The sequence below is a fragment of the Lepus europaeus genome, chromosome 19, assembly GCF_033115175.1.
Source record: "Lepus europaeus isolate LE1 chromosome 19, mLepTim1.pri, whole genome shotgun sequence".
In the NCBI taxonomy this organism is placed as follows: Eukaryota; Metazoa; Chordata; class Mammalia; order Lagomorpha; family Leporidae; genus Lepus; species Lepus europaeus.
In genome coordinates, this window is record NC_084845.1 from 9,774,736 (window position 1) to 9,787,330 (window position 12,595).

At 63.7% G+C, this 12,595-nt stretch overlaps 1 protein-coding gene across 1 annotated transcript; it reads right to left on the reverse strand.

The window, feature by feature from the left end:
- Positions 1-293: 293 nt before the first annotated feature.
- Positions 294-12,080, reverse strand: PVR (PVR cell adhesion molecule). Its single transcript, XM_062176774.1, has 8 exons — positions 11,985-12,080; positions 8,705-9,049; positions 6,271-6,585; positions 4,956-5,073; positions 3,896-4,044; positions 3,098-3,238; positions 2,151-2,182; positions 294-2,020 (listed from the first exon to the last, which is right to left on the reverse strand). The coding sequence occupies exons 1-8, from the start codon at positions 12,055-12,057 to the stop codon at positions 1,958-1,960; spliced, it is 1,236 nt and encodes a 411-aa protein (XP_062032758.1). The 5' UTR covers positions 12,058-12,080; the 3' UTR covers positions 294-1,957.
- Between the last annotated feature and the right edge of the window lie 515 nt (positions 12,081-12,595).

A 12,595-nucleotide genomic window follows, 5' to 3' on the forward strand; every position in this document is an offset into this window, starting at 1 on the left:
GCTGGCCAATGAGAGCAGAGGGAATGCCCTGGGGGAGTTATTATTTATTTATTTTTTCTTCTTGGAGGCTCACCCGGGGAGGAATCCACTTCGCTGGGTCTGAGCCCGACGAGCCCAGGTCCTCGTTTTTGCCTCTGGGCTGCAGAAGGGGGTGGTGGAGGTGGTGTGGGGTGACTGCACCTGGCGGCTTAAAGCACCTGCCATGTTTGCACCCCCCATCCCTCACTCCACGGCGTCTACGACTTCTCGAAAATTCTGCCAGCAAATGCTGAAGCCAGGAAATAATAGTTTTTTTTTTCTTTTCTATAAAATATTTTAATGGTCTCCCATTGCGGTAAAGCACATATAAAATTTACCATCTTAAAGATGTTTAAAAAGTCAGCTGTTTATTGCTATTCTATGAGGCACACTCATGTACCTGCACACACACACACTGGCCAGGGCTGGGCCAGGCTCAGATCGGGAGCCGGACACTCCACCCGCGTCTCCCACACGGGCGGCAGGGACCCAACTGCTGGAGTTGCTGCGGCTGCCGCCCGGGGCCCCATGAGCAGGGAGCTGCAGTCCGGAGCTGGAGGGGGGAGTGGATCCCAGCACTCCGATGCGGGATGTGGCGTCTTCACCGCCGGCCAACGCGTCTCCTTCATCTTCAAGGGCACACAGTCCGGTGGCTTCGTCCCTCACCGTGTGGAGCGGCAGAACATCCCATGACCGTCAGCCCCTGGCAGCCCGACTCCATTTCCTGCCTCTGGGTTGGCCGGTTCGGCCCGTTTCTCAGACACGGAGTCGCACGGGGTGTGCCCTGCTGTGTAGTATTCCCTCCACATCGAGGCGGGGACCTGTGTTGCCTTGCTTTTGACGGCTGCGTAGTACTCCATCCCACAGTGCTCAGTGCTGGTCTGAACGCCGGCAGAACATTCAACTGAACACCTGCCTTCCATTCCCGTGAGTGCCTACGCAGGGGTGGCGTTCCCGGCCGTTTCATTTTGTTAGCAAAGTTAGATTATCCGGCTGACGGTATCATTTCACGCACACACTCCCTGTGCCGAGGGAGCCTCTGGCCTCCAGCAGAGCCCCCTAACACCTCTCCCTCAGATGGCCCGTCGCATTTGTCTCCAGCTAGTGCGAAGTGTGCACCAGACCTGTCCCAAGGTCCTGGGGCCACCGTCCACTCCTGGCTCTGGGTGCCGGCTGGGTCCTAGAGCTGGGGCGGGGCCACGTTGCCCCTGGGGATGCCCGCTTCTCATAGCAGAGTGCCTGGGTCAGGCTCGGGCTTCCTCTGATTCTGATTCAGCCGAGGCAAATCCTGGGAGCCAGACAGGGGCACAGGTACTGGTGTCCCAGCCACCACGTGGGGGACCCGGGTGGAGTTCGAAGCACCTGGCTTCAGCCTGGCCAGCCCTGGCCGTTGTGATCATTTGGGGAGCGATCCAGTCACGGGAGATGTAAATAAATAAATAAAAGTTTAAACAGAAAAGAAAGGTTCTTGGCGTGGACAGCGGGCACAGGTTCAAGTGCGCCCACCGGCGTTCTGGTCCTGAGTCCCCGCCCCCGAGTCCCTGCCCACAGAGACGTGGGCAGTCCTGAGAGCTGGAAGCACAGGGTGGGGACCAAGGGTCACTGGCTCCCAGGCAGCGAGACGCTCTGGGGCTTTGGTCTCCAGCTCCCTGGAGGCCACGTCTCATCCCTCCCCGCTGATGTTACCCCGAGCCGGGAGCCGGGGAGGGGCCTGGGTGAAGCCCTCGCCCGTGCCTGGCTCTCACGGATCCCGGCGTGTGCTTCCCCGAGCGTCGCTGACGACGGCGGGTGCCACACAACAGCCTCGGAGACCCCCGCGGCCGCACCCTGAGGTCCTGCACGGGTGGGGGGTGGGAGCAGGGCCTCGTCCGGTGGTGCAGCCCGCGGGGCCGCGTCCTCGCCAGCGCTGGTGCCTCTCGCTGGCCGGGTCCCGACACGGTCACCTCCTGGTGTCTGTCTGTGGCGCGCTGTCCTCAGTTGTCACCGATTTGTAGGAGACAGCCTGCGGTGGACATGGCACGGTCAGCCTGGGGCCTCTCTCCCGCCCCCTGCTGGCCTGTCCACGCCGATGCAGGCTCCCGGCCGGCCCCTCAGCCTCCTCCCGCTCTGCAGGAAGCCCCCGCCACACTCACCCCGTTGGCCGAGGCGCTGGAGCGGTCCGTGCCTGGGGGAGACACAAGGGGACTTGGAGGGACAGCGCCGGGAAGCCCCGCTGCGGGGGTCAGGGCCCCCAAAGTGCTTTTTTCTTTTAATTTCAGATTTTATTTACTTGAAAGAGACAGAGAGCAAGGGACGGATAGGCCCACAGGGACTGTGGATGAGACTGGCCCAGGGGGTAAGAGGCCTCCATCCCACACCACAGGGCCTGGGTTCGAGTCCAGCTTCCTGCCGACTCAGACCCTGGGGGGCAGCAGTGAGGCTCAAGTGCTTGGGCCCCTGCCACCCACGCGGGAGACCCGGATGGAGTTCCCAGCTCCTGGCTTCCGCCTGGCCCGGTCCTGGCCGTTGGCAGGCATTTGGGGAGTGAGCTAGCAGATGGAAGTTCTCTCTTTCTCTGTGCACCTGTCAGGAGCTGGGGCTGGGCCAGGAACCAGGAACTCCTGCAGGCAGGGCCCCCTGTGTGGGCGGCAGGAACCCAGGCACTTGAGCTATGGAGCTGGAATCCACAGCGGAGCCGGGACTCGAACCCGGGCCGTGTCTTGCCCACCGCACCAGGCGCCTGCCCAGCCTTTGCAATGTGAAGGTTGGGGCTACAGGTTCCCGCCACCATTCTCTAGGGCCCCCTGCCGAGCAAGGTGACTAGGGGGGGCCTGCGGGGCCCAGGGTGTGCACCTGCCCACCTTTGCCCTGAATGCAGAACAAAGTCTTCCTGGGGGGAGGGGCTTCCAGACTTCTGCACGCTCTGCCCTCCACCCCCCATGCTAAATATTTGTAAAGTGAATGCGCGGCGGGCGGGCCTCCCTGGCTACGGCTATGGGATCTTTCCAGTAAAACAGGGCGCCCTGTGGTTCCCCGAGCTGGGGAATTGGGGAGAGGCTGACGGGGAGGGGTGGGGGAGTTGGGGGAGCGGGGAACTCACGGGAGCGGCTGCGCTGCCGCCGCCGGAGGCAGAGCAGGATCCCGAACAGGACGCTGCCCAGGACGCCCGTGATGACCAACACAAGGAGGACGACGATCCAGACGGACATGCCCGAGCCTGGCTGCTCCCCGGGCCGGGCCTCTGGGCGAGAAGGAGGAAATGGGTGTCGGGGAAGGGAGCTTCCGGGGTTTCCGTCTGCCTGGAGGACACACCCCAGATTTCCTTTGGGAACTCCTCGGTCTAGGTGGGTCGGGCGGACCTGGCTCCACTCTCCGCTTCTAGGAGGGGACGCTGACTCTGGCCCAGCCAATCAGAACACCCCATCTCCCCAGGCTGCTGTGATTGGTTCATCGACCCAGGTTGGGCCAATGAGAGGCAGCCCTGGGACTTTGGCTGGAGCTATTGAAAATTATGTTTTGTTTTTTTTTTTCCACCCCTGGGATGGCGTATGCCTGCAGCTACTGGGAGCCACCTTGCTCTCCTGAGGACAAAGCCCGCATAGGAATGGCAAGAAAATGCCTGGGCTGCGTGCTTGCAGCACTGGATCTAACCATACCTGAAGCTACTTCCAAAAAATGCCTCCCACTCCTTGCTTGGGCTACTTTGAGCTGTGCCTCTGTCAAATGCAACTTAAGAGTTCTGCCCAAGACACTTGGGAAGGGACTTGGCCTGGGTTGACAGCAGGGTGCGGCCAGGCGGCTGGACGTCAGAGCCCATGATGAGATGTTGCCCGCCTCTCCCTCGGCGGGGATCCCCCTGGCCACCTGCTCCCTGCCCCACCCCCGGGGCACCCCTCACCTCTGACCAGGATGGGCAGCTCCCCGCGCCCGGTCCCTAGGGAGTTGGTAACAAGGCAGATGAAGGTGGTGTTGACCGACTCGTCCACTTTAGCGATCAGGAGCTGGGGGCCCTGGGCCACGGCAGAAGGTGGCAGGGGACCCATGATTCTGGGAGAGAGCAGAGGGAGAGAGTGATCCCGGTGAGGAAGTGGCCCTCCACGGGGACCGGAGAGAGCCGGCCACGCAACTCCATCCCGCCTTTGAGCACTGACCTCCTGGGCCCAGGCCGCTGCCCCCTGCCGGACTCCCTGGCTGCAGCCTGGCCTCCTTGTCTGTCCTGCCCGTGGCCACCAGAGGGCGCTCGCGGCCCCCCGAAGTCGGCTCCAGCCTCCTCTGCTCAGAGCCCAGCCTGCAGCTCGCCTAACTCAGCAGGGACCTGCCCCGGACGCCTCTACCCACAGCACCCATCGCTCTCCCCTTTGCTCCCACAGCCTGGCCCAGCCCCGCCTGGTGCAGCCACCTGGGGCGTGAACCAGCGGAGAGAAGATCTCTCCCTCTCTCTCTCTCCCCCTTACAAAAAAGAGCAAATGGACAGGGAACCCTGTGTCCCACCAGTACAGTGACTGGTGACCTGCACATCCGATCGAACCCCCGCAGCTTTAATCTGGGGGCCGTGAGTGCCCGGGAGGCGGGCTGCCGGGCTGCGGGGCGGGGCGGGGCGGGGCCAGCCGGCCGGATCGCGCTGCGGTGGGAGGTGAGTGTGGTTTTGAGTGTTCGCCGGGAGATCCTCAGGACAAAATGTCGGGGGACATGGGGCCCTGTGTGTTGGACCCGGGGAGCTGCGTCCCCAGGTGGTGGGGACACGAGTGGCCCTGTGGGATGTGACCGAGCGGGTCGCACTGGGTAACAGGGAGACGGGATGGTTCAGGGGCCGGAGGTGTGGAGCCCCCAGCCCTCCTCCCTCAGACCCAGGGTCCAGGCCCCCAGCCCCTCCTCCCTCAGATCCAGGGTCCAGGGCCCCCCACTCAGACCCAGGGTCCAGGCCCCGCCCTCCCCCGCAGGCCCCGCCCCTGACTCACGTGCTCCAGTCGTAGCTGGTGGGCTCTGGGTTGCTGCGGACGTCACAGGTGAGGGCGGCCTCGCTCCGGCCCAGGTACCAGTTGTCATCGTAGCCGGAGATGGAGACCTCGGGGGGGTCTGGGGGAGACGGGAAGCGGGGCTCAGAGGCGGGCGAGTCTTGGGGTGGCCCGGCACGTGTGGGGCCCGTGCGGGTGGCCGGGCAGGGCCTCCCGGACCCTGCCCTCTCTGCTGGTTTTCCTGGGCAGCCCGGGCCCTGGCTGGGTGTCCCGAGAAGAGGCCTGGCGGCCACTCAGCACCCATGAACACGTTCCAGGCTCCGACAAGTTCTGCAGCTAGGAGCCCCCGGCCCTGCTCCGCCCACATGGGACCCAGTGAGCAGGGCCTTTGTCTTGGGAGGGGTCAGTGCAGCTTTTCCCCCCTCCTGCCCAATGACCGTGTCCAGGGGCCAGTGTGCCACCTGCTTGGCAGGGAGCAGCCAGTGTAGACGGTGACGGGAGGAACAGTGTGGGGAGCCTGTGTAGAGATGACCACCAGGCCGGTGTAGACGGCTGGCTGGGATATGCGAGTAGGTGGGTTGAGCAGGGAAGTGGCACGGTGGGGGAGGCGGGGCAGCCCCTGGGTGAGCCAGTGTAGACAGGGGAGCCAGGGTACAGAGTAGGGGAGGCCCCCGAAGCCAGCTGGCTGTGCCTCTGGGGAATTGCTGTAGACGATGTGGAGGGTCCGTGTAGACGGATCTCTAGGGAGTCGGTGTAGACAACCTTGCACACAGTTTGGAGAGCGCTTAGGAGAATTGGTGAAGCGTGTCTGTGTGGATGGAGGTTGCGGGAGCCGGTGTGGACAAGAGGGGCAGGGCCGGCTGTAGCCCAGGGAAGCCAGTGTAGATGGCAGAAGGCAGCATGGAGAATGTATGTGACAGTGGGTGTAGACAGTGAGGTAAGCAGGGTTGACAGCAGCTTGGAGAACAGGGTAGCAGTACGAGGAATGGCAGTGTAGACAGCTGGCCGTCAGGCAGTTTTAGGCAAGATGTGTGGGACAGTGTAGACAGTTCTCAGGAAGCCAGCAGAGAGTGGGGTAGCAGCGTTGACAGCAGCCGGGGGAGTTCTGGGGGACATGACCTGGAGAGCAACGCTGACCATGGCACACATAGCCGGTGTAGATGCAGGGGTGGGGTGTGTGGCTCAGGGAGCCGGTGTAGATGCGGGGGTGAGGTGTGTGGTTCAGGGAGCCAGTGTAGATGCGGGGGTAGGGCGTGTAGGCGATAGCCAGGGGAGCCAGTGTAGACGCGGGTGTGGGTGGGGGGCAGCCTGCACTCACAGCGCACGGCCAGGGTCACGGGCAGCAGGGCGGGCTCCCTCTGGCTCTCATGTTCCACCCTGCAGGTGATGTTCTGGCCGTCAGCCTGACTGGAGGGCACCAAGGCGAAGAGGCTGATGATGGTGGCTGTGCCGGACTGGGGTCCCGGCCCCTGGCTCTCGCTGGCCGTCCCGTTCAGGTGTGAGAACCATGTGATCCGGCCGGGCGGGCGGCCGCCCGCGGAGACGCAGCGAGCCACGGCCACAGGCTCCTCAGGCTCCCGGGGCTGCTGGCCGAGCAGCACTTCCTGTGGCTCCACCGTGTTCTGGGGCTGGGCTGGGGAGAACAAGGGGACAGTCACCCCCACGCCCTGGGCAGCCGAGAAGGTTCGAGTCCCAGCTCTGTCCCCAGCAGCTAGGTGGCCTTGGGCCAATCCGTGCCTCAGTTTCCCGGTCTGTCACCTGGGGATGCTGATAGGGTCACAGGCAGTGAGGCACCCAGGTGGGGCCGGCAGCACAGTGCAGCGGGGGAAGCCGCCACCTGTGCCGCCTGCATCCTGTGTCAGCCCTGGAGTTCAAGTCCCGGCTGCTCTGCTTCCGATCCAGCTCCCTGCTCAGGCACCTGGGAAAGCAGCAGAGGATGGCCCAGGTGCTCGGGCCCCTGCAGCCACGTGGGAGACCCGGATGGAGCTCCAGGCTCCTGGCCCAGGTCTGGCTGTTGCGGCCATTTGGGGAGTGAATCTCTGTCTCTGACTTTGCCTTTCAAATAAATCTTTATAAAGGGGGGGGGGTATTCAGGGAGAGCCCTAACAATGGCCCTTGGCACATAGCAAGCACTCCATAAACAGCCGGGGTGGGGAGGGGAGGGGCAGTGCTGAGGACCGAGCAGTGCCAGGGCTTCCCCGACTCTGCCCTCGTGGGCACAGACGCGGCCCCACACGGCCATGATCCACAGTGGCCAGAGCTGGGCCTGGGAGCCCTGCAGGACCACGGGAGGCTGGGGCTGGTGGTCAGGGAGGGCTCCAGAGAGGAGGCAAGGGCTGGGCCCTGGAAGGCGAGAGAGGAAGCGACGGGCCCAGGGCACGTGGCTGCAAGTGGCGGAGCTGGGTTTACTTATTTTTCCTTTAAGTTAATTTTTTTTTAAAAGATTTATTTTATTTATTTGGAAGGCAGGGGTCTTATTTGGAGGTGAGAGGTCTTCCATCTGCTGGGTCAGACCCAAAATGGCCACAACGACCAGAGCTGAGCCAGACTGAAGCCAGAGCTTCTTCCGGGTCTCCTACAGGGGTGCAGGGGCCCAAGCACTCGGGCCAGCTTCCACTGATTTCCAAGGTTCTTTAGCAGGGAGCTGGATCGGAAGTGGAGCAGCCGGGATTTGAACCGGCGCCTATATGGGATGCTGGTGTTGCAGGTGGTAGCTTCACCCGCTACACCACCACGCTGGCCCCCCGGAGCTGGACTGTTCACACAAGGTCTGTCACCTTGATCGTCTCAGAAGCATACCTGGGTGATTCCCAGTGCTGAGGTCCCCCCGCCCCACCAGCCACCTGCTCGTGGCTCGGCAGGACGTCTCCCCTTGCCCTGACTCACTGCGTCTGTTTCCTGGCTCACCCTGCCCGGGAGGAATCCTAGTTTCTCTGGGGCCACAAGAGTTCCAGGCCCCTGACATCTCAGCGGCTGCTGGCCCCGGCTTATGGAAACCGAAACAGCTTTGGGTGTTTGCCACGGTCTGCTGGCTGCCAGTGACTCAGCAGCGGCTGTCGAGCCCCGGCTGTAGCCAGGGGGCACAGGGCGAGCCAGCAAGGACGCCGTGGAAAAATCCTGGATACCGAGCCGCTTAAGAAATGGGTCTGGAGTGGGTACCTACAGCTCGTGTCCCGCTTTATTTGTCTATCTGTGGAAAACAGGGAACCGGGCACCGTGGGGGCAGAGCAGGGCCACCGAGAGCTACCCGGCCTCTTGCAGAGTTTGCGCCATCAGGTACCAGGGCTGAAGCATCCGAGGTTTCCAAACCTCCGGCCTCAGGAATGCCCTGGGGGGGGAGGTGCAGAGGAGGAGGAGAGGCGGACGTCTGCCCCGCCCTGCCTGGCGCCCAGAAAAATGAAGCCGGGAGCCTGAGCGGTGCAGTCCCTGGGGGCTCGGGAAAGCTCTCCTCTGTGGGGCGCCTCCTCGGGGTCCCGGCCACAGGATCAGGGACGGCGCAGGGGGCTCCTGGGGTCAGCTCTGCCTCTGTTCCACGGCCTCACCTGGAGAAGCTCACTGAAGCCGTAGGCTGCTTTCTAAGGTTGGATCTGTTATTGCCAAGCCCATTTTACCAGTGAGGCCAAGAGAGGCCAGGAACAAAGCATTGGCCCAAGCTGCTGGGTGGTGGGTGCTGGGCGGCAGCCCTGGACGCGCCCCTTCCCAGGCCTCTGGGCACCCCACTTCTACCCTGGCCGGTCCCTCCTCCCGCTCACCCAGCACTCGCAGCCAGGTGCGGGCGCTCCTGCTACCCTGCGGGAACGTGGCGAACTGGCAGGTGTAGTTGGCTTCGTCCTCGGCGCGCAGCCCGGACACGGCCAGCGACGCGTTCCACAGCTCCGCGCCGGGCCTGGCGGCCACGAACTCCAGCCGTTCGGGCTCCGAGACGCTGGCGCCCCGCGTAGAGTGGAAGACCGCGATGTTGCGCGCACCGCCGGCCGGCTCCTGCCGCAACCACGTCACTTGTGTCACTCGCATGTCGGCCTCCGGCGGCAGGTAGCACGGCAGCGTCACCGTGTCGCCCAGGAAGCCTTGCACCTGGGCGGGCGCCTGCACGGTCGCTGCGGGGTGGGGGTGGGGGGAAGCGGGAACAGGTGAGACAGCGTGGGGAGGGGGGGCGTCGGGGACCACCGCGGCTGGCATCTGCACGCAGGGGCTTGGCGCCGCCAGGGAGCGGGGAGCGAGGTGGGGTCGAGGCACGGGAGTGGGCATGGGTGCCTGGGTTGGACCCGGAACCCGGCCAGTGGCCCTGTACTGTAGTTCTTATTACCGTATTTCCTGCAATTACCGTATTTTCTCGATCTCATGAACATTATTAAAAAACAACAACTGTGGTTTTAAAAAATTAAATGCCCTATTGAAGCCATTCAGTAGCAGCAAGGACTTTCACAGTATTGTGCAATTGTACCACTGTCTCGGTCAAGAACTTTTTCACTGCTGAGCCATCGATTGTAAGGTGCACCATGACCAGGGTCAATTACTGCAGGGTGTCCCCAGCTTCCGAAGCCCCTGGGCCTTACAATCCGTGAACTACGGCGTCATGGCAGGTGCGTGCAGGCTGGAGAGAGGGTAGGGGTTCCTAGCACAGGCGGGGAGGCGATGGTAGCCCAGGGTTCGGGGTGCCTTCAGATCGGGCGGAGGCAGGTTACTTGGGCTCGCTGTGGGTCTAGAAGCAGGGAGCGCCCCCGGGATGCTCCGTGCAGCTCAGGAGCCGGCTCAGCGCCCCGTGTTTCATTCTCAGTCAGCTCCCCCGAGGCTAGCACTGAGGTTAGCACCACTTTTCAGATGGCAAAACTGAGGTCCAGGGCCGGCGCTGCGGCTCACTCGGCTAATCCTCCGCCTGCGGCGCCGGCACCCCGGGTTCTAGTCCCGGTTGGGGCACTGGATTCTGTCCTGGTTGCCCCTCTTCCAGGCCAGCTCTCTGCTGTGGCCCGGGAGTGCAGTGGAGGATGGCCCAAGTGCTTGGGCCCTGCACCCACGTGGGAGATTTGGCAGACCTAGCTCCTGGCTTTGGCATGACCCAGCCCTAGCCAGCTGAAGTCATTTGGGAGTGAACCAGCGAATGAAAGTCTCTCTCTCTCTCTCTCTCTCTCTCTCTCACTGTGCCTTTAAAGAAACAGAAGAGATACAGTGTGATGCATTCTTGTTACTCTCAGTAGGGACAGTGGAGCAGGTGGGAAGACTAGAGGACTCTGACCCTCAGCCCGAACCACTCCCTCGCCTTGGGCTCTGGCGCCTCAGTCTGCTGGTCTGTAGCAGGAGGGTTGATGGGCGCATTAAAGGATGGATACAAGTGTGTAAAAGCCTTGGAAGCTGGGTAGACGTTAGCCTATGTGTGGAAGGGGGCTGAGGAAAGTGGAACTTTTAGTGCCCAGGAGAAAGGACGCAATTGCACGCTCCTCCTCAATTGCCTTTTTTTGGGGGGGAGGGGTCCCGGGGGGAGGGGTCCCAGGGGGAGGGGTCCCAGCCCTCTCCCGGGAGGCAGCTTTAGGGGTATCTTCCCCGCTCTGCACCAAGGGGGCTCTTAGGCCCGAGAGCCCTGTGCGGATAAGGTCCTGGGAGGATGTTTGGGAACTGCACGCCTAGGGAGCCGCCACACAGCAGTAGCCCCGGAGAGGGGGGCAGAGAGAGCTGGAGGAGCCCTGCCCACATCGACTCCAGTCCTCGGCCCTCTGCTCGGACTCCCGCCTGGTCTGTCCCGTGGATTGCACTACACTTGGCTACCTCGAGTGCCGCCATGCCCTGTCGCAGGGCTGAGCTCTTTCTCACATGAAGACCAGTAGCCAAGGGAACACCCAGCCCAGCGCTGTGCCGTGGGGAGGTGGTGGACAGAGGTGTTTGTACCGGACACTGCGTGCGGGGGGAGAGGGCACGGCCTGGACACAGGTGACCGTGCAGGGGGAGCACGCTGCTCTGTTGCTGGCTGGCCCTGGCTAAGGGGGTCTCTCTTGCTCGGTGGGGCTCCCCCTTCTTGGGGTCCAAGCTTTCTTCCCTGGCAGGCGTCTGTGGGGATGACCCTGGAGGTGGCCTCCCCTTCCTGCCCCCTTCCTTCAGTCCTCTCCCACAGCCTCATGAGATCCATGGTTGTGTTTTCACACCCACAGGACACACACAGCCATGGTCACTACCCCAGGCTGACCATCAGCAAGGCCTGGGCACAGCCTGGGCTGGGACCTGAGGCTGCCTCCCCCGCCCATTGCTCTAGGCTGCAGAGGACAAGCCCTTGCACCTGCTGGCTCCCTGAGCCCTTGGGCACTTGCCCAGCCATGCCTCAGTGGAAGATGTCCCAGAGCCAAACATCTCAGCGGGGGGTGGGGGTGGGGGTGGGGGTGGGGCTCTGAGTCAGAGGCATTTCCCCTTCTGGGGAGGCAGGGAGTGTTCTGTGAGTCACCTTTTGGGAACTGCAAGGCTACATCACTTCCTGTGTTGCACTTGACATTGCTAAGCACTCTGTGCAGACACAGCCTTGCAGGTGAGGCCCGCCCACTGCCCTCCGGCACACACACAAGCTCAGGGCAGACTAACTCAGGGTCCCTAACAGGCACTGGAAGCACTGTAGGTGAGCAGGATGAACTTCTACATTCATGAATGAGTGAACGAATGAATGGCCAGGCCTTCCGTTAGCCATGCGGGGGTCGGAGTGGGCAATGGGGTCATGCCACACCCCCCACCCCGTTCTCTCCCACCCCAACCCCTACCCCCCCACCATGCCAGGCACCGTGCTCCGTATGGCCGCTGCCTGCCTGGCCAGGGTGTGGCGGCCATGGCCCGGGTCCCCCAGCGGCGGCCGCTGAATCACTCTCCGGCTAACTTTCCCTGGGCCTCGCCCGTTGGGACCCAGGCCGGTTCCTAAGGCGGCGGCCGAGGGGAGGGTCCCGCCCGGCGAGGGAGGTGGGCGGCGGCGGCGGGGGGTGGCGAGGCCGTGGGCCTGCGGGCAGCCGGGGGACCGCGCCGCGGCGGGGCAGGGGATGGCGTACGCGCGCGGGGCTCACTCACCGGCTCCGGGGAGCGCCCAGCACAGCCAGAGCAGCCACAGCGGCGGCGGCGCGGAGGCCGCGGCTCGGGCCATGCTGCGGCCCGGCGCTCCCTCCTCGCCGGCGCCGGCTCGATCTGGCCCGGCCGCGGAGCAGAACGGGCTGAGCGCCGCCCGCACAGGGGCGGGGAGGGGAAGTCCCGATCCGACCGCGGGCCGGGGCGGAGGCGGAGCCCGCAGGGTGCGCGCGGGTGCCCGGGGGCGCTTCAGGCACAGGAGCCCCGCTCTGCAGGCGAGACACGGAGGCGCAGACGAACGCTATTCCTCTCGCTTTACCCTTGTCACTGAGCGCTGTTCAGGAGGCTGGTGATCCGTTCATGTCTCATCCGACACGCATTTCTGGGGGCGGGCAGGATTCAGCGGAGAATAGCACAGACACGAGCCTCTGCCTCGGAGGGAGCGGACGCTGTGGTGCAGTGAGTTAAGCTCTCAGGCGGTAGGGTGGAGGAGCTGGCATCCTGTGGCAGGTGCAAGCCCGGGCTGCTCCACTTCGCATCCAGCTCCCTGCTAATGGGCCTGGGAAGGCAGTGGAAGATGCCCCAGTGCTTACGCACCTGCCACCTACATGGGAATG